At 35.0% G+C, this 27,829-nt stretch overlaps 1 protein-coding gene across 3 annotated transcripts; it reads left to right on the top strand.

Annotated features, from left to right (window-relative positions):
* The first annotated feature begins 1,230 nt into the window (after nt 1–1,230).
* On the top strand, nt 1,231–26,424 carry cfap221 (cilia and flagella associated protein 221). 3 transcript variants are annotated; one of them, XM_066661051.1, is made up of 25 exons: nt 1,231–1,413; nt 1,946–2,016; nt 3,446–3,625; nt 4,751–4,851; nt 5,141–5,227; nt 6,112–6,207; nt 6,960–7,060; nt 7,472–7,575; nt 11,549–11,708; nt 11,957–12,050; nt 12,328–12,454; nt 12,954–13,062; nt 13,197–13,284; nt 13,940–14,029; nt 14,234–14,329; nt 16,057–16,150; nt 16,481–16,575; nt 19,412–19,492; nt 21,252–21,359; nt 21,476–21,637; nt 22,115–22,273; nt 25,061–25,164; nt 25,247–25,342; nt 25,918–26,028; nt 26,234–26,424. In XM_066661051.1, the coding sequence occupies exons 3-25, from the start codon at nt 3,496–3,498 to the stop codon at nt 26,352–26,354; spliced, it is 2,514 nt and encodes an 837-aa protein (XP_066517148.1). In that variant the 5' UTR covers nt 1,231–1,413; nt 1,946–2,016; nt 3,446–3,495; the 3' UTR covers nt 26,355–26,424. The 3 variants fall into 3 exon arrangements, with proteins under 3 accessions (XP_066517148.1, XP_066517150.1, XP_066517149.1); XM_066661052.1 differs by lacking the exon at nt 1,231–1,413 and adding an exon at nt 1,688–1,738; XM_066661053.1 differs by lacking the exon at nt 1,946–2,016.
* Nucleotides 26,425–27,829: the final 1,405 nt, after the last annotated feature.

The following is a 27,829-nucleotide window of genomic DNA, read 5'->3' as shown; positions in this document are numbered from 1 at the left end:
CTTAAATATATGTCCACTTTAAATAACATTTAAAAAAAAGATCATTTTATTTGGACTTCCACCTTAAAAAAAAAAAACTTAAAGCACAATGTAATTTTGATCACCACATTAAGAAAAGGCCTTTCATTTAAATTCCCACATTAAATAAATTACCACTTTAAACAAACCTTACAAAAAATTATATTTGTAGTTCCACCTTAAATTTAAATTAGTCTTCCACATTTTTTTTACATTTTGAGTGTAGAATAATAATAATAATAAAGAATAAAAGAGAATAATACGATTTCAAAGAACAGTAATTTTGCTTTGACATGCCAAATTAATAATGTTTTAGTTTTAACAGTTGAAATAAAGTCTTTGTATTATTTCCAATTGCAATGCAATTTTTGGCAAATCATTTAAAATCTTATTAAAAATAGTACAGAGGCTATTTTTAAATGTTGAAAATAGTGCTGTCAAAATGAAGCTGTTAATGAACTTAATGCACTGATTTTTTTAAAAAATATATACTTTTTAATGCTAATTAACTCAATTTTTTTAATTAAAGTTATTTATTTATTTATTTTACTTTTTTTGCCACAATTTCCTTCCATGATTGACTCTCTTCACCTCACTTAATTCTTCCATATTTGTGCTGTAGTTTTTTTTTTTTTGTTGTTGTTGTTGTTTTTTAAAAACTGTTCTTAAAACTATTGCTCAGCAAATTAGGAGATTCTAATTCAAAACTAAACTGAGATATTATGGGGGGCATAATGACATAATTCCATTGTGTTGTTCTTACATTGATTTCTTTATTCCATATATAAATACCCATTATTAAAAATCTAAGTCTTAAGAAGGTACAATGTGTATAATATCCATTCATGTCTGGAAATTGTGCAATTAATTGCATTATTTACTCAACTGAAAGTATTAGTTAACACTAAAATTTGCATTTTTTTTAAATACATGCCCATTTCTGAGTTTGGAACACTTTACAAAAATGTGTGATGTTCATATTCACCATCACCTTTAAACTACATTCTGTAAATATTTAACATTTACCGGAGAGAAAAGATATTTCGCAAGGGAATGCAAAAACGTCTCCTGATTTAATTTAAAACTAATTCGAAGGAACACAGTTTGATTTATATTGTTGTTTATTTTTTTATTTTATTTATTACTTTGTGGCCTTTAATGTGAACGCTGGGCAGTGCTTTTGTCGCTATGGTGATCGACCGTATGCGTAAACATTGCGTTTGCGTGCCTCGGATCGACAACTTTAGGCTACATCGCTTGTTCTACATTGTCTCAAATATTTCCGAATAAGTAAATATTCTGTGTAAAGCTGAATAGTTAACACCATCTAATTAGTGAACATTTTGGTGAAACACGCGGACTGTGACAGAAGTGGAAAGCATTCTGAGTAGCGAGGTAGGTGTAACTAGAACATAAATGAAAGAGGGAAGGAAGGAAATAACCTGAATTAACTACTAGAGAGACATAAATCCAAATGCTTCCGGTCAAGTGTACTGTCTGAATGATGCTGTTAGGCATGCGTAACGTTCTGCAGATTGTATATAAAACGCTGCACCCGCTGATCTTAAAACTAGATTGAGATAGAAAGAGAAAAGCTTTGTAAAAAGTGACATGGTAATGTCAGAACCATATACATAGTGCTGGGTTAGGCGAATCCTTGTTCAAAATATTTCCAACTGCGCAGGTGCATGTGAGACGTAACGTTACACAAAATAGAACGGTAGAAGTCTGAATAATTAATCTTAATAATGTGTAATTTTGTTTATCAAATATGCCATTAAAGGCTCCCTCAGCTTAAAAGGTTTTAAAATACTTATTTTATATGTTAGCTGTATATGTGTAAAGTAAGTAACAACTATAAAAACAAATTTATTATATTAAATGCAATTAGTGTGTGGTACTGAGCAACTTCCATTTGGTTTTTAAGGTATTTGCAGGTGCTGTGGTATTGGTAAGCTGTGGCTATGATTCGTCAGGCAGTTGCTAGCATGTTGCTAGGTATGTCTGATGGTAGGCATTTCATATCCCAGATGGTTGCTTGGATGTTGCCTCAGCTCTCTCAAATGAAAACATCTTAAGTGGCAGCTGTGGTAAATGTAAAGCCTTAGATCCAGTTCAAAGTCACAAGCAGGTGAAACCACACGGTCTTTCTCAAAACACTGTTAAACTAGCCACCCTTAGTTTCAAAGTAAAATTGGCTGACTTAATTTCAGATAAGTAGGCCATACAATTAAAAATTGTGAACGAATTTCTCTTTGTATAAGCAATTAACCTGAAAATATCTACTTTCTAGATCATATTAAATGTTCACCCAGGACAACATAATATTAAAACTCAGTTATAAAATGTCATAATGACCGCTATAGACAGAAATTTATTTCAGTACTCTTGCTGTTTTTGTAAGTTTAAAATTCCACATATCTGTCTAGTTATGCTTAGTCACTCAAGTCTTTCTGAAGATACCTTGTAAGTTGCTTTTGGTAAGTGTCTGTCCAGTCTAACAGCTTGGTGGAAGAAGCTGTTGCATAGTCTGTATGTGAGGACCCAAATTCTTCAGTATCTATTCCCAGATAGTGTGAGGGGTGTATGTAATTGTCCACAATGCTGGTTGCCTTACTGGGATTTGCAGTGCAATCTCCAGCAGGTCGTCATCTATGTTGTTATTTGTTTGGAGGTGTAGCAAGTCTTGGCAGTGATATACATGGACACTCATTGTTCCTGTGTCCATGTATCAAAGAGATGAAAGAAATGATGTGTTGAGGTTCAAGTATGATTATGTTAGACTAAGCAATGTAAAAACATTGATTTTCAACTACATAAGAATGTTAAATTAAATAAATAAGTAGATAAATACATAGAAATATTTACATAGAAAGACAAACACTGAACAGATATCTGTTGGTTCTATTGACTCCTAGAATTGATTCTCTGTAGTTAATGAGCACTTTGAATGACCATTTTAGAATGGGTTGAATTTGACATATCATAAAAAACACTCTACATCTGTGGGGATTTACCTGCTACAACTTAAAGATTCTGCAGTTAAATCACTTCATAGATCAGATCTACATAGCATGATAAACACTGAACTGATATCTGTTAGTTTTATGGACTACTTAGCAGAAATGACAAATTTATAAAGCAATTAATTTTACTTTGAAACTAGGGGCAGCTAGTTTAACCACATTTCAGCAAAAGCCCTGCGGCTGGCTAAACCACAGTCTGATGTGACTCACAATTAAGTAGTTCTCATTGTATGAGAGGTTGATGTTTCTTGTATGAGGTCTGATTTTCCTTGCAACAATTTATCTGTCTATATTTATAGCTGTTACACTATGTATATTTCATAACCATAATAACAGAAAAGTAGTAGATGAGTATATGAACATATGAGTAATTTGTAAAATATCAACATGTTTTTCCCTAGATGCCACAACGTGTTTGGAATGATTAAGTTAATTTATCTAACAATTAAGGATGGAAGTCATGCTCCAAAACTCCAAGCATTCCACCAGCAGTAGGAAGAAAAAGAATGTTCTTCCTCTTAATCAACTACTAGAGACAACGAGGAGGGCGAGCAGTGTTCCTAATCATCTTTTTGAAACAAGTATGACAATGATTAATGTTATAAGACTACATTTGCACATGGATTATCAAAGCTTAATATACTATTAGGTATATTAGGTAATGATCCACGACCCAGAATGAGTGGCCTAAATAAGCTTCATCCAAATATACACTGAAAAATCACAACATTTAAACCACTGACAGGTAAACAGCATACATTTTCTCATTACAGTGGTAAGAGATGGGACATATTAGGCATGTTGGAAGCAGCACTAATGGGCAAGCCTTTGGTTCTGACCCACTTTGACAAGGAAATATTGTGATGGCTAAACAACTGGGTCAGAGTTGTATAGTTTTTTTAAGTTTTATACTATAAAGCTTAAGCTAACTATTCCATTCACAATACGTATGTGTCAACACATCATTACAACCCTAATATTTATAGAATTATAAAGTCTATAGTATCAGATAGTATCTGTTGATCTATCTTGTTATTTGACTTTGTATCTGATCTTGTATTTTTGTAACTTATTATTATTATTATGGGTTTGAGCATGCAGTACATGAAACCCCATAGTTTTGTTAGGATTTTTTAAATTACATTTCTTCTTTTTCTGACATAAAATTAATAGCACAGGCAAAACCGTGAGGCCTATAAATTTGAGACTTGGTCAGTACACCTGATCGGCCTCAAGTGGGTGCTACAGCAAAGCAAAACGCTTTTTTTCCCTATAGTGCAGAACTGAGAACCCTCTTGTTTTTGTTAGGATTTGTTTAAAAATACGGTTGTTATTTTTCTGCCTTAAAATTAATATCACAGCCAAAAGCGTAAGGCCTACAGACTTGAGACTTAGTCAGTACGCCTGATCAGCCTCAAGGGGGCGCTAAAGCAAAGCAAAACGCTTTTTCCTATGTCTCCTACCACGTGAGGCTTAGAGACTAAATCTTTTTTTTTTTGCCCCTGATTTCTTGGGTCCTGAGAAACAAAAAATGTACATAGAACAATTAAGTTGATTTTGTTTTTGCCCCTTTGCATAATTTGCAACATTCTTTTCACCCAATTCACTTGTTTATATATATATATATATATATATATATATATATATATATATATATATGTATGTGTGTGTGTGTGTGTGTGTGTGTGTGTGTTTTCTTCCCTTAGGGGTTTATACCAAGCTCAAGAATAACAATGTTGTTGAAGCTGAACCGTCTGAGATTCATTTTAATGGGTTTGAAGTTGGAAAGGACTACAAAAAGTTTGTGGTATGTGAATGTTTTCTGAACATTCAACAAACACTGCACGTTTCATATGTATGGAAATACCAGTCAGTTGTAACTTATTGTTATATCTATGCATCCAAAAAATTATATGTATGCAGAAATAGTGAATATGCTCTCAGTAAGTTTATTAATTAATCAATATAATCTATAATTATTTTTCTTGGTAGTTATATTACTAGAAAGGTAAATTAAGTGAATTAACATGAATATATCAAGTCTGAATAAGCATTAAATATAGAAATAAATATTGTTTATATTTTTATCTTAATAGAAACTCATCAACATTTCATCTGAGGTGATCAACATTCACATTCTTCCCACCCAAACAAAGTTTTTTCGAACAGAGTATATAAAAAAGGTATGCAAATACGCATAGGTATTCATCTTGTTAAGTATTGCATTATTATGGTCCAATGTACACTACCGGGCAATCACAATAGACAGTGGCAAATAAAATAATATTTGCTTGAGTTATTAGAAATATTATTATTATTATTACTACTAACATTTATATGATTACTATATTATTATTATTATATAAAATGTGATTAAATGTGATTATTATATGATCACATTTGCATTGTGATGATTGATAGTGCTGTTCCTAATGTTAAATTTAGTTCAACCTAGTTTTATAAAATGCAGTTTCACTGTAGATGAATGAAGTCAAATTATTGATAGATCACTCATATTCATAGTTATCTATGCTATCTGTTCCCTTGTTAATTTTTGGTTGAAAATATGAACCAGTAATCATTCTGTGTGAAAACAACTGTAAGTAAACAATTATAAAAGGACATCAAGAAGTGTGGATATTTATTTATATATAATTTTATAAAATTGTGTTTATGCATATACTTTTAATTAAGAATAAAATGCATAAAACCTAAACATAAATGTGCAAAAAGCTTTGGAAAAATACACTAAATGCATATAAATATAAATATTGTAGAATACAGCAAGAAAATGTAGTTTATTTATGAATATACTGGTTACAAGAACACAATTTTGTTTCTCAATTTCTCACATACTCATGGTTTTGTATGGATTTGTTAAAATCTGTCAGCTGCACACCAGATTTCATCACAATGAATTGTTTATTTGTTTGATTTGTTGATTTATTCTCATCATGTTTACTGTGAAGGTAGATTTTACATTCCATTTTCTCAGAGGAATTAGGCATGCACATTACTGTGTATTAAACTATAAATAATTCTGTGTGTATATTTGTTTTCTGTGCAGAGTCGAATGGTTCCAGGACTCTCCTACACTGTTACAGTGCACTTTAGTCCTAATGAGTGGAGATATTTTTTTGACAGCATTCAAGTTCATTGCAAGGTAGGTCATTCTTTGTTTATATATACTGCAATAAACAGATTAATGTTGGTGGCATTAATATGACATTGTGACAGGTTGAAGGATATAGTTATATGCACACCAAATCAGTTTCTACACTCACTGTCCTTTTCATCAGCTCTACTTTCTCCATATTTCACACTTAAAGCACGACACCTTTCACATGTACAGTAATTACAATAGAACAAATTTTTTAATTATGAGTGTAACAACTCAAATGTGCAATACTCATACTGCTGTATACAGTATATCCGTATTTATTATTATAGATGTGTACATATTTGTAAAAAATTCCTTTTGTGTTAAATTTTTATTAGAGTGTTTATTCTTTTACAACTGGCTGCTACTGTAATAACTGCAATTTCCCCCTGGGATCAATAAAGTATTTCTGATTCTGATTCTGATTCTGATATGTGCACTTTCTAGTTCTACAGTTACAGAATGCAATACATCTGATGCTCTGCATGCTTTATTAGGCTTCTTTCATCCTCTTCTTCAGTAGTCAGGTTCAGGTATTATGGTCAGGTATTATTTTACAGGTGTATCATTCTGAGCACTGCAGTGGCTTTAACATGGTGGCGAGATATTAGTTTATGCTGTGCTGAATGGGGTTGATCAGACACAGCAGTGCTGCTAGACTTCACCAGTCAGCTATATTAAACAAATTTATCTTGTTGGTCTGGCTTGAAGTAGCAATGTAAGAACTACTTCTTTTGTTGCTTTTGTGCGTTTAGGGAGAGGAAAAACTGCTGATTCCTGTTCATGCTTATCCCATTATTGAGGATCTGCATATTCCATCTCACATTTCCCTACCTGCTGTGGCACTTGGACAGAGGTACATTCTATAATAGCTATATCTGTAATTTATTCATCAGTCGTCAGTCATTCATATGTTATTTATTCCAAGGCTAAACGTACATTCAGATGAAACATTTACAATAATTTTCAAATGCTTTTAATGAGAGCCGTTTAATTTAGTACATTTTTGTTAAGGAAATGATTTGCCTCCTTTACCATACTAACTAAACCTAGCCATTAACTGATTAGTTGAGCCAAGTGTTTGAGATGTAAAGCTTTGTAAGTTGCCCACCACTACAGTATGCTATAAAAACACATACGTACACTATAAACTTTATAACACTGTGCCATTCAAACATTCAAGCCTTGATGTTCGGGGCCTTCTTAATTTTAATTAACTAATTTGTCTTCATAACTGAAATTCTGCATTATTTGTCTGTTTTTGAAGCATGAGTCATGAGATTCCATTGAGCTGCAGTTGTCCAATAGACTTTGAGTTCCAAGTTCACTGCTTGAAGCCTCATGAGGCTTTCATCATCCAGCCTTTATCAGGTAAATATCATTTTTTGACATAACAAGCATGACGTCAAGAAAGTTGTGTAGCGTTTTTTCTTCCCTCAAGTGTTTTATTGCTTATATACCACAGTTCTGGTAATACATTTTACACAATACACAACTCATAAACGGAGTTGTGAAAGTGGTGTCAGAAATATTTATAAAATTACTACATCCTTCCACCAAATTATAGTTCCCCAACAAGTAGCATGTTGCTACGTCACAGTAGCAAACTCTGCTGCGCTGCACTTGCTACCCACAATGGATCAGCCTCAGCTCACCACTACAATATCACTAACCTGTCGAGTAAACTACTTGATGTTAATCGGTATTAGTATTCTCGAAGTACATTGAAGATTGAAGTGTATTTGGTATGAAATCTGAACTGAAGCTAATTTAGCGGTGAAAATGTGATGACGACAGCTGAGCTGCAGCATAGCGTTTTAAGCAGCGGTGTTCAGCGGACTGATACAGTGGTTGTGAAAAACCTGTGCTGTTATCGCGAAATAAAGCACACTTTAGAACGCTTCTCAACCAATCAGAGTGTGCAGTTGGAACTAACTGTTGTATAAAGTGTAATGAAAATATGTAGCATACCATATTTGAATTTCAGGGACTTCAATATCCCAGAAATTCCATATTGCATTCTGATCTCTGTACAGGAGAAAAGCAAGATTTTTAGTCATTTTAAATCTAGAAATCTGAAATTTAACATTATTTCTTAAACTTTACAAACCTCATTTACAGCATTTTGTAAAATGCAGAAAAAACAAGATTCTGTGATTTGTAAGACCCCTCAAAACATTATCAGACAAAAGTACAAATACAAATTACAATATTTTCACTGACAAACTTAATTGTATTTCATAAATCCATAGAATTTGATGGCTGCAAAAAGTTACCTAAGAGGCATGTTTACCATTGTGATATGTTACCTTTTCTTTTAATTACAGTTTGTAATAGTTTGAGAACTGGGAATGCAGATTATTACAGTTTTGCAAGTGGAAGTTTTGTTCAGTTTTTCATACAAGTTGCTTAACTGTCTGTGGTCACACACACACATCTTTCACCACCTTTGTGGCAGCATATATATTTGTACGATCCCAATATGTGCATTACACAAGCGCATGTCACTCATGCAGGGACCCGGATGCATCAGCATGTTATTTTGTTTTTGGCATTTTGTATTTGTTACAAGATGTGGTGGTGGACCCAGATGCAGATAACCATTTGTGACTGAGGGTGTAAACTGGGAGTAGAGACGAGATAAAGTTTCTGTATATATTTTTACAGTCACTTTTAGACAGGACAGGATTAAAACTTGTAATGGTCAGCCACTGGTAAGCAGAGCCAGAGGGTCATCAGACTACAATGATAGTATGCATGGGATAAATGTGGGAAAACCAGATTCAAACGTTTATAATAATGAGACCAACACAAACAGGAAAGGGAAACTGATGAATGTTATAATACTGTCCTTTGTTTTCTCAGTAGAGACAAACAGACATCCAATACCATTGTTGTCAGTCTTTACAAACGTGGAACACTGAGTGTTGTTTGAGGGAGGATACAGCTACTAAGTTTTTGGGACCCCCAGGTCCTTTTCCTGCTTGACAAACATGGGCAGAGGGCACCTGTCATTTGATGGGGGATGTTATTGGTGTACTGTACCCCAGGACAGGTTTACAGAAGGATAGGCTAGCAAAGGTATCCATGTACCTAAAAGAAGCCTTCCTGAACAAGCTTGAAAATTTGGGTCCCCTATTGGACACCGGGTTACTGGGCATGCCATTTACTTTGACTGCATGATTGAGGAGCAACTCTGTTGTCTGCTTGGCAGAGGAAAGTTTGTTTATGATTTTAAGTAGTCCATCGCTACTCATTCAAAATTACTGCTTTTAAACAGAGACAAGCCCATAAAAAATCCAGCAAAACATGGGACAATGGGTAAAATGGAATTGGCAGCTTGTAGAGGAGGCCCATGGGGCATGAGCTTGTTCCTCATACACATCTCGCAGGAGACAATAAAGGTGCAGAAGTCTTTCTCCATACCATTTTTTAAACCTTGTATATGAGAGAGCAGGAAATTGAAGTGAATGAAGAACAAACTCCTGCAGGTTTGCCAGTGCCTCCATTCCTCAAGAGACAGTTTGACCTTTGCTAGCATCCAAGTCCATCCTGATATCTTAGTTACATGATGGGGTAATCAAAAAAAAAAATAGAATGCACTGACATGCCCTGTGTATTCAGGTGACATCAGGAAATGGCTCCTTATACCAAGGGCCCCAAGCAAACACTAATTGATATACTATACCCCTCCATTAGTTGTTTTTGCTACTCTAGCCAAGATAACCTCAATTCTAAATGGGGATGAGGCATCCTGATGACATATAGGATGATTTGCTCATGGTGAGCCCATATACATAAATTCATTGGCCATCGACGGCCATAACTAAAAGGGAGTAGCTGAGGGTTTCAACAGGGATATCAAATTTAGCCTCACAAGCAGCCTCAATAAATCTACCTGTTGCCATTGAATCCTCAGAAGCCTCTGTTTTCGTGCTATGACCAGGGCTCCAGGATATAGCAGCCTTTTAAGTGGAGCCCCAGCATGGTGGAAGAGGTGGATGAAGCAGTCTGTTACCATTCCCCATGTCAAAGATGGACTGGAGCATTTCCCAACTCACGGGTTGGATCGGACCATGGATTTTAAATCACAAATGTGATCATTTTTCAGATAACCAAAAATCACCAGGAAAATGGGTGACAAATGTAAAACTTTTAGTTTTAAAACTAAAGTTTATTTAAAAATTTTAGTTTTCAGTCTGAATTTTAGTGAGCTTCAAAGAAGAGGTCAGAATGGGCATAACTCACTCATTATCACACACATCACAAATACACATGCTGTTTACAACTGACAAGCTGAACTAACAGTGTGTTTTGTTAAACTAAGTACACTCATATTCCTCTATATAGCATGCATTTAAACACTCTATAGACAGTCCCAAACAAACCGGAACAGTGAAGGGGTCTTAGCCATGCAAATACATCTCTGTGTTTAAAATTGGCACCCAGGAACCCCAAAGTCCATGGCCTACACTACAGTGTTTTATGTTACTGTTTTATTTGTAATTCACCTGCTAATTCTGAATGTTTCAAAATGATATAATTTTTAGTTTTCTGCAACATTTTTGTAAGTATCGGGATAATGTAGCCATGAAACATCATCTGGAGCATAATATATACATTTTTGTAATATCTTACTGACACTGCTCAAAGCATTTTAAAGCTTGTTACCAAAATAAAAATTGCTATATAAATAAAGATACATGTTTTAGTGGTAGTAGTAATAGTAAGAGCATTAGAAGAGTAACTAAATGTACGCTGGCATAAATATTAGAATAATTATTTGCTTGGTCTTATACTAGAATTTTTCCCTGACAGTACATGGTGTGTAGGTGTAGACTATGATGCTTGATGTTTTACATTCTTTAAATATTTTTGTAAATATTTTTATACTGTAATATTTGCCTAGTTCAACAAAATGGAAATATTACTGTTTATAGTATCAGCCAATACTCAAGGTTTATTATTATGTCATCTCCTACAGTAATTTAAAAAGACCTGTCCATTCAGTTTTAAATAACATTATATATATATATAAATATATATATATATATATATATTTACTAAATGCTTCCTTAATGCTAATCTGCTGCCTCTCATAAGTGTAAAGTCTGGTTAGTTATTATGGCCATATTTAAAATCTGGCATCAGTAGTGGTGCTGAGGAATACTGCCAATGAACAGGAATTAATATCACGTACGCCAAATTTAATCCAAAGTACATCTGCAGAAAAATATCATTTAAAAAATCTCTGTGCAGAAAAACCTTTGTGATAAAACATATAGATAATCGTAAAAGAAAATTGAAAATTGATATGAAAATTCTGTTTGTTTTTTGTTACTAGGAGTCATTCCTGCAAATGGAAAGACAGACTTTACAGTGACATTTACACCTCATCAATATGGCACTGCTGAAATCACCCTACAGCTGGTCATCTCTCAGTTCAACTCCAAACCCTTCATCTGCACATTGACAGCATCTTGTTTACCTCACCTGACTCTAAAGTATAATCATCTGGTTCTATCATTGCTATAAATCATTGAGCAAAGTCCATAAGGTTCACATATGAATGAATGAAAGAATATACCTAATACCAGTTTGTTCTAACCAGTAGTTTGTTGTTAAAATTTTTGCATTTCATTTTTTTAATATCAGGGCCCTAATTTTTTATATAGTCCTGTATTTCTTATAATGCTTCTGTGCATCTTATTAAAAACATACTGTAAATACAGTGGTACACACTCTCCATTAGGCAATCTGAAAAATATGAAGAGAGTGAAGACGTGTTTGTCAAAGGTCAAAACACTGATGTGCGTGTGACCCTGCCTGCTGCATTCAGACTTAAGGTAAAAGTAGTTACAACTACAGTGCAGTTTGAGTTAATTTAATATCAGTTGGTTTAATCTGAACAGTCATGCTTTTAAAAAAAACTGCTCATTGCAGATATCGGTGATTTCCTATATAAATAGGAATAAGCCATTAGGTAGTATGCATGATGATAATGCATGTTTTACCTTCTCTATATGATCGCCATAAGAAATGCATTTATTTGCATTATCTATCACATAGTATAGTATTTAAGTTAATCATAAAATTCACCAAATGTTCATGTAATTTCAACAGCAAAATAATAAGAATAAAGATGACCAATATCTCCAGTCCCCTGTCTTGAACGTATCCAGTCATGCTGGATTTGCTAAGATGCTCATTCAACACCAAGACAATATTAGCTACAAGGACCTCCATGAGAGTGAGTAGGAAAATGTTGTTACTTACAAATTCCAGTAAAATAAAATGCTGCCTTTTCCAGCATTATGGCTAGTCCAGACGCCTTTTTATTTTTATACCAAGCAGTAAATTAGATTAACATATCACATATTAGATCAGTCTTAAAGTCATTGCGACAAATATACCGTTTAATTTTGAGGAATAAAGAGAGATTACTCTAGTCATGAAATGTAATTGTAACATTGTTTGGTACATAAACCAACACAAATGAAATTAAACATGGACCTCATTAAACAGTGGGGAAAAAACACAAGGATAAAGATCATTTCAGTTGACTGATGACTGTCTGGTAACCAGGACTAGACTAAATAATAATATATCAAATTAAATCAATAATAGATATTTAATCTACAATTCGTCTAAGGTCTACCAATTATCTAATACAAAATTTGTTTCAATCAACTATACATTTACTAAGTTACTGTTGAATGTTTTTCTATTCTTTGTTTAATTCATAAAAGCCATGTCTCAGACAAAGATGGAACACCAGATGAGGCAAACAAGAGCAGCTTCCTTTGAAAATCAAGTTAGAGTAAATGCCCAGAAGGAGAAAGCCAAGCATCTTCGATGGTATAATTTTTTATATGTACATATGCATAAATCACAGCAGTTAGAATGTGGCAAATGTATACTATATATTATATAGTATTATATGACCAGCAAAAATGTTCTTTGAAGTTGTAGCAATTTTGTCTCTTCTCTAGGCAAGTAAATCTAGGTGATGAATTGACCTCCACAGAACAGAAAATGAAAATTTTGAAGAAACAAGAGTTTGAAGCTGTTGAGTATAAGGTAGCATCATTAGAAATGTTCTAATCTGTTTTAAAAATGGTTTTGAGTTTATTTGTATAGTGCTTTTTATAACTGGGCTTTGGTGATTTGTTTGCATGCATCAAAGAGTAGTGTTGCTTTCACACAGCTCAATGGTCCTGGGGTTGTGCGTTCGTGCCCCCGCTCTGGGTGATTGTCTGTGAGGAGTTTGGTGTGTTCTCCCTGTGTCTGAATGTGTTTTCTCTGGGTGCTCTGGTTTCCTCCCACGTTCCAAAAACACACATTGGTTGGTGGATTGGCTACCCAAAAGTGTCCATAGGTGTGAGTGTGTGAGTGTTTGTCACCTGGCGAAGGACTGGCGCCCCCTCCACCGCAACCCTGAACCAGATAATCTGTTACAGAAAATGAATGAATGAATTAATGAAGGAATGGATGAATGAATGAATTTCTCTTGTTAGGCATGACTTGTTCTTATTGATAAATATTAAGTTAACTGCAGGTTTAAATTAAGGTGATTAGATGGTAATTGACTTACCTGACACCTACATTATGTATATATGAGAGCTTTTACTGTATAAATATTGCTCAGAGAGCCATAATGCATGTGCTTAAGCCAAATATATACACTTGGACATCGGTGGATTGTATATATTTAAATGCATATTTATTGTTCTAGACAAAGAAGAACACAAGTTGTAGAGAGATGAACTTTGCTGGAACCTTGCCAAAACTGTCATCACAACGGGTTCAGCGAAATGCAGGGCAGGTAGTGGTTTATTGAAATCTCATTTTATCACATATTCTGTTCCACGTAGCCCAGATTCATGGCCGGTGTATTAAAAAAATTATTCACAAATGATTTACATAATTTACATTTAATCATTAAACAAAGTGATTTATAATTAACGCTGAATATTTTATTCTCTTTGAAATTTATTCAACTAACTGCAATACTGTACTTATGTTGCAGTTGCCTGACTGTATTCCTGCATTCTGTGTATATGGGAACAGCTCACTGGAGGTTAGACAGAGGATGCTTAGACTCTTCCAACAAGCTGTTCGTAAGGTAGCTCATATTGTGATTATTTTAATTATCATTTAGTTACAAACTGGATTCCAAAAAAGTTGGGACACTAAACAAATTGTGAATAAAAACTAAATGCAATGATGTGGAGGTGCCAACATCTAATATTTTATTCAGAATAGAACACAAATCACAGATCAAAAGTTTAAACTGAGAGAATGTATCATTTTAAGGGAAAAATATGTTGTTTCAAAATTTCATGGTGTCAACAAATCCCAAAAAAGTTGGGACAAGGCCATTTTTTACCATTGTGTAAAACAGTTAAAACAGCTTCCATTCTCCTAGGAAGGCATTCTACAAGATTTTGAAATGTGTGGAATTTTTGCTCATTTGTTGCATTGTTGGCATCAAATTATAGTACCACCCTCAAATACTGTCTGTGGCAATGGGACTGAATAAAACACATGAATTCCATAATCAAGAGGTGTGTCACAGTATGTTTGTCCACATGATATGTGTTCCAAAATTGTTGGCCCCTTTTTTAATAATTTCTGCCACACCTCCTTGCAAAGATTATACTCTGTGTTCTCTGGTGTTTAAGTAGATTTAGCACATAGCAAGTTATCCTTCTCCACTTACTTTCCCTCCATACACAATCACTCCTGGTGCTTTATATTTCAATACCTCCACATGTAGAATCTCCTCTTTAGCTCATGCTTCATGTTTTTTAATGGGATATGTTCAAGGGATTGGACCGGCCATTGTAAAACTTTGCTCAATTTACTATTTGTCAGAGGATTTGAAGTGTTCTTTGGTTTAAGCGTTGATTATTTAAGCTTAGATTTAAGCTTTTTTTTGCATGCACCATCAATTTTTTTCTGGCATCAACACATTAGCAACCAAATTAAGGAAAACCAATTAAGGTACCTCTGGTACTGTCCTAACTGTAACATGACTGACTATATGGCAATAAATGAATGTATCCTGAGGAGAGTGTTTCACAACCGGGGGAACCCACTGGATATGTTTAATGAAGAGCAGTTGATTTTAAATTATAAATTTGATCGGCAGTCTATCCATGATTTGTTTAATCGTCTTGAGTGGGATCACGCTACTTTCCGCAACTGTGCTCTTCCTGCTGCGATACAGTTAATGATTGCTCTCTGAATTTATGCTACGGGATTCTTCCAGTCAATAGGCAAGGTATTACATGTCAATAAGTCAACAGTGTGCCGCATCATTCACCAAGTTTCAAATGCCCTCGCCTGTCTGCTTTTATAGTAATCCTCTAGAAGTATTATCTTTTCCTCCTCTGACCAAGGTTGTGTTGCGTGGGTTTCCTCTGGGTGCTCCGGTTTCTTCCCATGGTTCAAAAACACACATTGGTTAGTGGATTGGCAACTCAAGTGTCCATAGGTGTGAGTGTGAGTGAATGTGTCACCCTGTGCGCCCAGTGATTCCAGGTAGGCTCCACTGGACCCACTGCGACCCAGAACTGGATAAGCGCTTACAGACAATCAGTGAATGAATGAATGAATCAATGAACGTATTATTTATTTATAACATTTGTTTAAACACTTAATTACAAAGTGAGGATATTTTATATGTCTTTGCTTTTCAAGCCACAATGTAACTGTTTTACAATGTGAAAAATTGAAGTGAACTTGTGTCCCAAGACAAATAAGCATTTGTAAAATATGGGCACATAAAATGAAAATATGTACAGTATGAGTCATATTGTTATAACTACGGATGTTCTTGTTTCTTAGGTTATTTTGCAACGTCGAATGAAAAACAGGCTCTCTCTGTTGCAAAAACTGGCTTCTGAAATGAAGAGACAAGTGAGAGGAGAGATAGATAGGGGTGAGTAATTGACTTTATCCAGGTTTTACTCATTTTACACAGTATATAAGTAATGAGATTTTGACAATATACCTAAATACACTAATCAGCCACAAAATCAAACCATTGACAAGTGTAGGGAATAACACTTTATCTTATTAACATGGCAGGGGTTGGTATATATTAGGCAGAAAAAGAAGGCCCACCAAGACCAGGGTTGAGAACCACTGTCTTATTTACAATACATTAAATTTTTACTGTTTATGTACATTCTTATATACTCAAGAAGAGTTTGGCACAGTACTATGTGAGATCAAGTTTTAATATTTGTTTCAATTTCTCTTGCTTTAGGAGTAAGCGAAAAGCCACTTTTGATGATGTCATCTGAAATGCTGGTGCCTTTTACATTGCCCATTTTTGGTCCTGAAAATCAGCCAGATGAACTTGTGAGTACTTCTACTGCAAGTAGCTAATGATTTATGAAAAATCTATTACTCCGTCCACTAATGCTTTAGCATTACTTTAGGTTACTGAGATGGACAGGTTTTACAGCTTGTTGCCTAAAATCCCATTTAAACCAACGAGAATAATCTATGAAATTTAAAAATATGTATTATTATTATATTAAAATATAGTTTTCAGTGAAACATATTTTAAAATACTTGTTTTTACTACTAGTGTTGTTATAAAGCAACTTTATAGAAATCCTGGTCCTTCCCACAATTGAGCAGACCAAATGGGACTAGAGGTAGGAAAAATTAAATCGGAACAAGAGGAATAAACTTTGAGAGAATCAAAGTGTAACAAAGCAGAAAGTTAACTTCATTTAATATTTATTTTACAACTAGTGGTGTACAGAATTCTGGGTTATAGTCCCAAGTGAGCAAGTGGAGGCGACAGTGGCATTGAAAAATTATTTCAGAACCTGAGGAAGAAACCTTGAGATGTATCAAACGTGAAAATGAGAGTCCATCCTCCATTTGTCATCAAAGATCAGTATATAAACAAATTATAAGCAGTAAAAGTGTAAGCAGTATAAAATCACTGTATTAAATATTAGCATGTAAATGAAAAATTGTGGCATTATAATGAGTGTTTAGTGGGGCTGTGCCATATAGTATTGTTCGCAATAATATCATCGTAATTTTAAAAATTATTTTAAAAAGTCAATATCGTGATATTCTAACGTTTACTTAACGTCATGCAATTAGTGAGTCGTTTAGGCACAGTGAAGTACGGTAGAAAGTGGCTCTGTATGTTTGAAATTACATTTGTAGTAAAATAAAATTTTAATAAATAAAACAATTTAATACATAATATATATTATATATATTTAATATAATCCATATTAATGGATTTTTTTGTTGTTGCAACAGTCTGTTCTTGAAATTAATAAAAGCATTTTTCATTGTTTTGTCATATCGCCAATGATATCATTATCGTGAAAATACCCTGAAATATCATGATATTGCTTTAGGGCCATATCGCCCGCCCCTAGTGTTCAGTCATTTTTAATGTGATGTGTGTGACATTGACATATTCTGACATATGGAGATGTATCCATGAGACAAGAGCAAGGACCCCCAATTCATTAGGCTTGCTCTGGAGGGTGGGTGGGGCATGTACTCGTTAACTCTTGGTCAGAACAGGATGGATGTCAGGCAGGCAGGGACAGCTGAATACTGACAATATTTCTTCAGAATCATGTCAGAAAGGATGGGCAGTTCAGCTTGACAGTTATTGAGATAATTAATTGTAATCTCATATTCATATGTGATGGTGATTCTGTGACCCATGGGCTTTCATTTTCTGCTCTGCATTTTACACAGATGACAGTCATCTCTTCTGTCCATATATAACATGCATAACATACACTGGACAAATCTAAGTGTTACTGACTTCTACAAGTACACATGCACAGCTTTTTTGTTTAACATTACATGAAAACAGGTGAAATCTGGACTTATTAAAGCCAGAACAACTGTGCCTTTCATACATTATATACAGCACTGTTTTATCAATCAGATATTTATACAGAAATGTAGATATATGACTGGTTCCCAGCAATGCCCTGTCCGTCTAAGTTTATATTACTTCTGGTTGATAAAATGCAAGGGTGCTTGCTTTTAGAAATATTAACATAATGTTACACCATTAAAATGTAAAAGTTGGTTCCTTGAATGTCATATCAATGTCATCTCAATGCAGTGATTTAGTTTTGTAATTTGGTATAAATAATAAATAACAGATTTACCAGGATTATAAACTGTCAGGAATTCACAAGCTAAACTATTTTTTATTTGTTATCATTTTTTACAGCCAAACATTCAATAAAAAGGAATAAAATTATCTGGCCATAAGGGCATGTGTTAATTGGCTTTTACAAAACTGTTTTACAAAAACAGTTTTAAAGAGTAACTGTTTATGTATTGGGCGGCACGGTGGTGCAGCAGGTAGTGTCGCAGTCACACAGCTCCAGGGACCTGGAGGTTGTGGGTCGATTCCCGCTCCGGGTGACTGTCTGTGAGGAGTTGGTGTGTTCTCCCTGTGTCCACGTGGGTTTCCTCCGGGTGCTCCGGTTTCCTCCCACAGTCCAAAAACACACGTTGGTAGGTGGATTGGCGACTCAAAAGTGTCCGTAGATGTGAGTGTATGAGTGTATGAGTGAATGTGTGTGTGTGTCTGTGTTGCCCTGTGAAGGACTGGCGACCCCTCCAGGGTGTATTCCTGCCTTGTGCCCAATGATTCCAGGTAGGCTCTGGACCCACCGCGACCCTGAATTGGATAAGCGGTTACAGATAATGAATGAATGTTTATGTATTAACTTTCAGTAACATAGTTGTATGGTTTATAGATGCTTTTGTCCTCTATTTACACCCTAGATCTATACACATTGCCATGATGCCACCAATAATAGAAATCACACCCCTGCTCTGCCAAGTGTTTGTGTTAACATACTTAATTAATTAACATAAATTAAAAAAAAAAAAGAGTAAAAAAAATTTGTTTGCAATTTGTCAGGTGTGTTAGTATAGGGACAACTTGCTAGAACTTACATCAGATACCCCAGAAACAATAGATTTTGCTGTCATTTTAAATGTTGCACTTTAAAGTAATCATAAATAGGACACAACGCCCAAAAAAATTATTCAGTCTCAGATGATTTATCCCTTTAGCCTTTGCAAAAATAAGAAGCCATTTATAAAATAACATAGCTGAATGCGAATATGTCTTTTCTGAATTACATTTCTGAAAATGGCTTTTTTATTATTCTTTTCTAAGGCTGTGGACCAACTTGGTTATGTTCATGTGAGGCCATTCAGAGCAAGTTTGACTACCTGCATTCCTTTCTTCATTCTAAAGGTAAACTAAAGACTTATTCCATTCTATAGATGGCAGTATGATTTTGCTTTAAGGAACTCCTAAACCCCACGAGACATGTCTTTTAAGCAGGAGGTAGGGTCAGATGTGTTTGGGATATCAGATTCCATTTCCTTGGCTAAAGTCACTGAGGTAGTTGGCAAGGCCCTTAAAGTGAACGAGATTCACACACAATTTCTGAAGGCACAAGGTATTGGCTGCCTCTCTTGGTAGACAAGCCTCTATAGTATTGCATCAACATTCAGAACAGTGCCTTTGGATTGGCAAACCTGGGTGATTGTATGCCAATTTTACACACACACACACACTTCTCACCCTCCCTGGAAAAATGCTATGCTAAGGATCCGGAAAGGAGAATCCTTCCAATGTTCAAACCTAGGATTTTGTAGGAATAATGCAGATTTTGACATGGCTGGGAAGCTGCAAATCAACTCTTCACTCTGGAACAGATAGTTTAGGGGGCATGGCAGTTTGCTACTTTATTCTACATTTGTATGGTATGAGGATCTGCACCTCCAAGTCTGATGCCATAGTTATCTCCTGGAAACAGATAGCATGCTCCATTCATGTATAATAATGCATGCAAGTAGGAGATGAGAACCTACCCCAAGTTAAGGAGTTAATGAGAGATGGGAAGACGCATAGTGTGACTGTGGTTTAGGTGGAGCATCTACAGTAATGCAGTCACTGTACTGAACTGTCTTTATAAAGAGGGAGCTAAGCTGTGAAGTAAAGGTCAGAATGTATCGATAGGTCTATGTCCCCACCAACACCCAAGGTCATGAGCTTTGGGTAATGACCGAAAGAACGAGATCACACATACGGGCGGCCAAAATCAATTTGCTCTGGCAGGTGGCTGGGTATACTCTCTGTGATTGGCTGAGGAGCTCAGCAATTTGGGAGGAGCTCAGAGTAGAACTGCTGCTCCTTTGCATTGAAAGGAGCCAGTTAAATTTGTTCAGGCGTCTCATTTATGATTCCAGTTAAATTGGCCCTTATTTACCTAATTATTTTTGCCAGAACACCTACCGGGCCAGCCTAGAAGAGGCATTTTCCCTTACTGACTTAGTGACTGACTGACTCCTAATGTTGAAACGCGCATGTGCGAGTAGGAACATTATTTCACCTTCTACCTTCTGCTGTAAGTGCAGCCATATTTCACAAAGTGGTGCTAATATACCATCTGTTGTTAGTTTAGCCATATTTCACATAGTGCTTTTCCACAGAACTCGGCAACATTTACACACATATTATATCTCTCAGAGAGAGGGGGACTGCCGAATATGTCTTATTTCACGTGTGTGTGTCTTTACCTGAAATATTGTAAAGGGAGTAAAGTGTTGGGGAGACATGTGAACAAAGACATTGATATGAAGCACCAAAGCTTCTCCAGACCTTCCAATGGTAAGGGTATATATTTTGGGCTTTCCTGTTTTTGGATTGCCAGGAACATCTCTGTGACAATGTCTATATGGCTAATGGCGGTCTGGCAAACTAGGCTTGCCAAATTTTCTTTTTTCTTGTTTCAGTATCTAATCTTCCGAAATTTATCCTGAAAATAATTGCTTATATTTAATGGGTCTTTTTCCGGGAAAGTCAGTAAATGAAGGTTGTTTTCTGGCAATTACGTATTACTATATATGTATACAGTATAATGTATTGATTATTTAAATGTAATGTAATGTTTAATATCAAATTAATTTATCAGCCTGGATTAGTTGATGAATGGTTATTCCTCTAGGTTCCTCAAAACTATAAGCTAAAGGGCTACCAGAAAATGTCTGCCTATGATACTGGGTCATCTTTTGTCAGTTCTGAACTACGTAGGCCATTACGCACTGGAGCACAGGTAATGTACTGCTTTTTGACAATGTAATTTCTCATCTGCACTAGTAAGTTATGGTTAAATATTTTTGGAAGCTTTTCATTGTGAGTCAGTATGGTGTTTCTGATTTGTTTTGACAGGACGAGCTATTGTCCGCAGTGATGTGTCATACACCTGAATTTTTGGCGGATAATGAGTTGCAGGATTGGTGTAAATCAAAGCAGGCACAAGAAACCACTTTAAGTTTCAGTGCACCTAAAAATCTGATGAATCCACTGAATGCTCACCCTCTCAGAATCTTTGTAAATACTTTTTTCAATTTTCAATTTACACATATTTTCAAATTCAGTGGGATTTTTAAGTTTTATTTTTGAAGGTCAGTTTGATGTTTTGAGTGTCAGTCTAAAGCACGTCATCATAAAATACCATTACATGCTTTGCAAAATGCAATAAACACAAGTATTTGGCATTTGTTACATCTCTTATATCTTTAAAAGACAGTACAAAATACTTTCAGTACAAAGAAAAGATTTTTTTTTAGCTTTACATGCAAAATATACCTCAGAAATATTTTCTGAAAATGAATGGCAAACTTCTTGACTGTTAATTTAACAAATGAAAAGTAGTTTCCAATTTTGCACAGTATTGTTTTTTTAAACCTCTTTTTATAAAGGGCATTACACAGAAGTCTTATAAGAATGTACTATAATGCAGATCTTACATTGTTTGCACATGTGTTTTGTAAGCAAGTGACTCTCTTTAATTTATCATTATTTTAGAACCCTGCACCTGGTGTGCAAGCATTCAAGCCAACTCCATATTACTTAGAGAGTGACCTAGAGTACCACCTTTGTCCACTGCCAAAACACAGAGTGTCAAAGGACAACACTATAGGCATCTGTGCTCCTAGCCTTCAGAAGAAGTTTCTAGACAGAAAGGTAAGTCTTTGAAAATGTTTTCACTCTTATCATCTGAAGTTTAAAAACTAAAACCAAGTGAATTCAAGAATGTGTGTCTTAAGATTAACAGGAAATTGTCATGTATAAAGTTATTAATTATTATGATATAATGTCGTTATTAGTAATTAATATGAATTTTTATAAATAAACATGTTTTATAAAGTAAAATCCATTTAAAATAATATGTTATTATAACAATAATCAGTATAACTGTCAGGCACGAGGGGCGGACTGACTGAGGCGGACACACTCGCTAAAACACAGTACTTTATTTACAAAAAGGAATAACAAAACAGACTAGAACTGGGGCAAAAACCAAAACAAGGGAAAGTAGAAACAAACAGACGTGAGACTAAATGATGATAGGAAATACACAAAACGACAAAACTAGGAAACAAACATGACCTGACTAGAAACGGGAGATAAACAAGACTCACATGACTTGGGAACAAACAAAGGTGAAATGTCCAACAAACAGGAGAGACACAAGGGAACTTAAATACAAGACACAGACAAGATGCACCTGGACAGATAACGAGGGGGCAGGGTAACAAATGACACAGACGACGAGGAGGAACAAAGGCGGGACTAGAATAACAACAAACATAGCCATGTGCTAAAAGAGCACATGGCCGGAAAAACTGACTTGACAAGCGTGACAATAACAAGTAACTAGTTAGTATTTACAGCATTTGTGTACAACCCAAATTTAGTAAAAGGTTGGAAACATATGGACCATGCAAAATAAAAAAAGAAAGCAGCTATTTCTAAATTTACCCGTATTCCATTGCAGCCCTTATGAAAGAAAGTCATGTTTTCTAATGAGCTTTTTCTTTTGCAATTATTGAGGCCATTGAGACATGTAACACATTCCCAAAACTTTGGGACATGGCAATTCAGGAATAATGAGGTAAAATATTTAATGAAAGATGCGATTTGAAACATATCCATAGCTGATTGTAAAAGGCCTATATTTTTAGGAACAAAAATTATGGGGGCAATCACCACTTTGTAAACATTTCAGTTAAATTCAATTTTATTTATATAGCGCTTTTCACAATGAATGTTGTCACAAAGCATCTTTACAAAGATCCAGGTCCAAGCCTTTTTTGGACAGTGGCAAGGAAGATCTCCCTTAAAGCAATCAGAAGAAAATCCAAGACTCAAAAGGAGTAACCATTTGCCCTCTGGTTGACACCATGGAGCACAACAAACAACAGATTGTAATAAAATAGAATTGATCTGATAGAAATAATGAACAGCTATGGTAATGTGAAAAGCAGACGTGAGTTGTGAATATGCGAATGAGTGCAGGACACATGCTCAGGTGGGAGATCCATTTGGGCTAAACACTCTCATGCAAGCAGGCAGTGAAAAATGGAGGAAGCTGAGTCAGGGAATCACCAGGGCAAAAAAGCAGCACTGATCAGCTCAGAAAATGGGAGAGAGAGGAACAAGAAAAATGAAGATGGGTAAGGAGTGTACGGTTATAGAGTGTCTGGTGTATGGTAATTAGCAAGAGGTTAAACAGACAATAACAGAAATCCATGATCAAATATTATACTATCAAGCAGCACTATAACATAGATACAGACCCTATCTAGTAGGAAGCAGTGGGCAAGATTTTTTTTAAAATAACTGTGCTGGGACAGTATACATTATACATGAACTTTGAGGAGCTTATTATTAAACTAAGCAAGTGATTTCCTTTGACTAGGTTAAAGTACTTAATGTGTACCTCAGGATTAGTGGGGCATTCATGTGTAAGAATATATGTGGCTTAGGACTAACATTGAATGTAATGAGATTTATCATTAAAATGTCATAAAATCTTTGCTATTAAAATCAGAAGGAATCATTGAGTTGGTTACTTTATTACTACCAGTCAACTTGGACACCGTGCTGAAAGGGACTCTAGGGTGTTTTTTGTTGTTTTAAATGAACAATAAAGCATGTAACAATATGTATTTAAATCCACGATGACTTGTGGCCAGGCTTATCAAATACTTTAAGTCTTTATTGGAGGAAAAGTATGCTGTATGCTCAGCGCGAAAGAAGAGGACCACCTAGCCTTATCAGCAACAATTTCAAAAGCAAGGATTTGTCACAGTATGCAACGCTGTCAAAGGGAATTTACACTGTGACTTGCACATCTGTAAACTGTAAATAATACAACATAGGCTGCTTGCATTAAAAGCTATGGCTGTGTAAGTAGAGGGTGCAGGTATTGGACTGGCCTGTTTGAAGTCCTCACCTATCCCAAAAAGAGAATGTATGACACATTTAAAATCACAAAATATGACAACAACGAACCCTTTCTGTAGCCCACCTTTAAACTCATTTGTAGGAAAAATGGAACAATCCCTAAAATGTTTCACCACTGGTCTCCTGTCCTTTAATATATTTTAACAGTTTTGAAAAGGAATGGCAACATTACAACAGAAAACACATGTATGTATTTAAAAAACTATTCAAGTCATGAGAAAAAAACACCAAACAATGTGTTGTACTATTGTCAGTGTAATACTCGCCAAAGATAATTTATAATTCACTGCATGCTTTTTTGTTTAATTTGCTGTCTCCATATCATCCAAACATTTTCTAATTTGCAGTTATATGTTAAGCTTGCCCAAGTGTTTGGAAAAATATGTATTTATTGATTGTATACAAATGAGAACATACAGTTTTTAATTTTCACCTAACTTTCCCTTCATACACTGTGGTGCAACATGGTTATTCTTCACTATTTTCTGACATTTTAAACAGGGCATTATAAAAGGGATCATGCAGTGGAAGAAGTTTCCTTCCCCGGCACTGACAAATTTTCCATACACTTTGTCTATAACCAGCAGTAACCAGACCCCATTCATGTAAGAAATCACATACGCATTCATGAAATTTGTGCTGAATCACAAAGCTGAACATTGTACTGATTATTGTTATTTTCTGCAGGTCTGATCCTTTTAACAATTCTCTCATTCCTATGGAAGGACCACCAGTTCTGCACAAACTTCCTGATAGTATCGAAGATGAGATTTCATCTGGAATGTAAGTCACAGGCTCCAAGTAGCCTAGTTGAAACAATGTAATTACATTATCATGTAAGATAATGTCATGTCATGGTACACTGGAAAATATCTTTATATTTATTCAGTAATTAAAATATACTGAACCTTAGAAAAATAAAATTTTGTACGATAGGCACTATTTCGCTTACTACAACATGAGTATGGAACTCTTTTGGTCACAGCATATTTCGTGATAATTTTGCTATATGGTCCATATGTACTTTACAAGTTTCAATGCTGATAAATTAGACTGGGATTTCTTTGAGAAAAATAAGGTATTTTCAATGTGTCACTTCAGGAAATGTTTCTTGTAATAATATCCTCAGACAAGCCTGTAAGGGTAAAGCATGTAATGATGCATACTGGAATTATTTTTTTTTGTCCATCTTTATAATTTATTAATTGCACTGTATTAGTTTGCAGTTCTGGCAATCAATCATTCTGTTACATAAGAGACACTACTGTATGATGAACATTCTATTATTTTTAAATTATATTCAGTTGCAGTGTATCACATTATTTTGTGCTAAATCTGCAAAAATGTTATTTCAACAGGACTGAATATTCAGGAGTTAGAATTTCTCCTGAAATGGTCCTAGCAGAATTTGCATCTTCTGAAAAGTCATCTTCTAAATTACACAAAGTAGACAGTGCTAAGGATGACAGGTAAAAATACTGCAACACACATGACATTCACATTTTTTCAAGTAGTTAATAGGCATGTTAAAATTGCCTGTTTTAAAGATGAACAGTAGCAATTCAGTATAATTAGACATAGAATCTATTAATGTATGCATTTTATAACATAAGTTTCCAGTGCATGCTGTATTTTTGTTTTTAAGATGATTTGTCTTGTGATTTTTCTTCCTAGAGAAACACAAGAACAGCTATTGGAATCAATGTCAAAATCACAAAACAACAAACTGGCCTCCAAAGTTTTGTCCAGAATGAAATGTCTCAGTTCAATGAGGTGTAATAATTCTGATTATTGAAAGTGACTGATTTTTGACTACCAACCTTTAGACACTTTTTTATCCACAGGGAATAAATGTTAGATTAAAATAAGCAAAATGATAATTTAACTTTTTGTTAACTTAAATAAAGATGTTTTCTTTTAGCTCTTTTTGTTTAATTTACCTTATAGTTTTTTTTTTTTTTTGCTAATTAATGGTCCCAAAACCACTTACATTTACAAAGATAAAGTAAGTAAGAAAGTAAAAGATAAAGCATATACAGGGTGGGCCATTTATATGGATACACGTTAAAAGTGCTGCCCATTGTGTTGGATTGTCAATGCAACCCTCTTCTCCCATTCTTCACACACTGATAGCAACACCACAGGAGAAATCCTAGCACAGGATTCCAGTATCTGTAGTTTAATACGTTGGTAGGTGGATTGGCGACTAAAAAGTGTGTGTGTGTGTGTGTGTGTTGCCCTGTGAAGGACTGGCGCCCCCTCCAGGGTGTATTCCCGCCTTGTGCCCAATGATTCCAGGTAGGCTCTGGACCCACCAACACCCTGAACTGGATAAGGGTTACAGATAATGAATGATCTGCAATTGAAATGTTAATGTTTCTTCACCATTTCACAATGTTGGAAACACAGTGATGCAGTAATACTAATTAGAGGTTTGTTATCAGAAGTGTACCAAAGATTATTAGACTAATGGAAATGCACAAGGTGGCCTCAGACACTAGTGTGATGTATTCATTTTGGAGAGAAATACATCTGCTTATTAAATACTGAGAAAAGAAATTGCTCCAGAGAAATGAAGATCAAGGCTGACTCACAGATCGCATTTTTTCTCAAATTCAAAGAGTGATTCATCAGATCTTCTGATTCTGAATAAGGATGAAACTTAAGTTCACATCATTGTTTACACATTTGTGTCACAGTAGGGCATGATGGAATAAACATCTTTCACCACGTCTTTCCTATTACTGAGGTAAGATTAAAAAAAAATTAAAAATGGCTAACATTTAGCATGTTACATCAGTTTTGACCAGCAGCAGGTTTTTTTTTTACCCCTTTAGGCTTCACTGAAACGGATGGGAAGGGAATTCTGAGGAGCTGGATGCTAAGAATTAGCATGCTGTTGTCAGGTTTGACCACAAGATAGCAGTCCAATTCAGTAGCTAGCCACTGCAGGGAGCAAGTTGACTCTCATACAGCCACAGGTGAGACAATTTTTCAGCTGTTCTTCATAATGAATAATAAAAAACAGCTGAACAATTTGTCTCACCTGTGACTGGAACTTGGACTCAGGAACATACTTTATTTTTTAATCATGCACAACAGGACTTCCGTAGATGCAGTAAAAAAAAAAAAAATCAGAAGCCTGCAGAGGTAAATATGGAGACTAGATCTATATCTTAAAGTTTTTCTGCTGCCTTTGCTTCCTTTGGTATACTGATGAAACAAACATTGATTCTTGAATTTAAAGTAGTAAATCAGTAGTAATTTGAA

The sequence above is a fragment of the Hoplias malabaricus genome, chromosome 2 (assembly GCF_029633855.1).
Source record: "Hoplias malabaricus isolate fHopMal1 chromosome 2, fHopMal1.hap1, whole genome shotgun sequence".
Classification (NCBI taxonomy): Eukaryota; Metazoa; Chordata; class Actinopteri; order Characiformes; family Erythrinidae; genus Hoplias; species Hoplias malabaricus.
The sequence above is the reverse complement of the archived record's forward strand: the minus strand, read 5'-3'. Positions and strand labels throughout refer to the sequence as shown.

Bases quoted from the DNA above. Each gene is read 5' to 3' on its own strand.
- cfap221 (XM_066661053.1), top strand. From the start codon at position 3,496: ATGGAAGTCATGCTCCAAAACTCCAAGCATTCCACCAGCAGTAGGAAG. The intron at 14,330-16,056 runs GTAGCTCATATT...CTTGTTTCTTAG, and splicing joins TCCAACAAGCTGTTCGTAAG to GTTATTTTGCAACGTCGAAT. The intron at 16,151-16,480 runs GTGAGTAATTGA...CTCTTGCTTTAG, and splicing joins GAGAGGAGAGATAGATAGGG to GAGTAAGCGAAAAGCCACTT.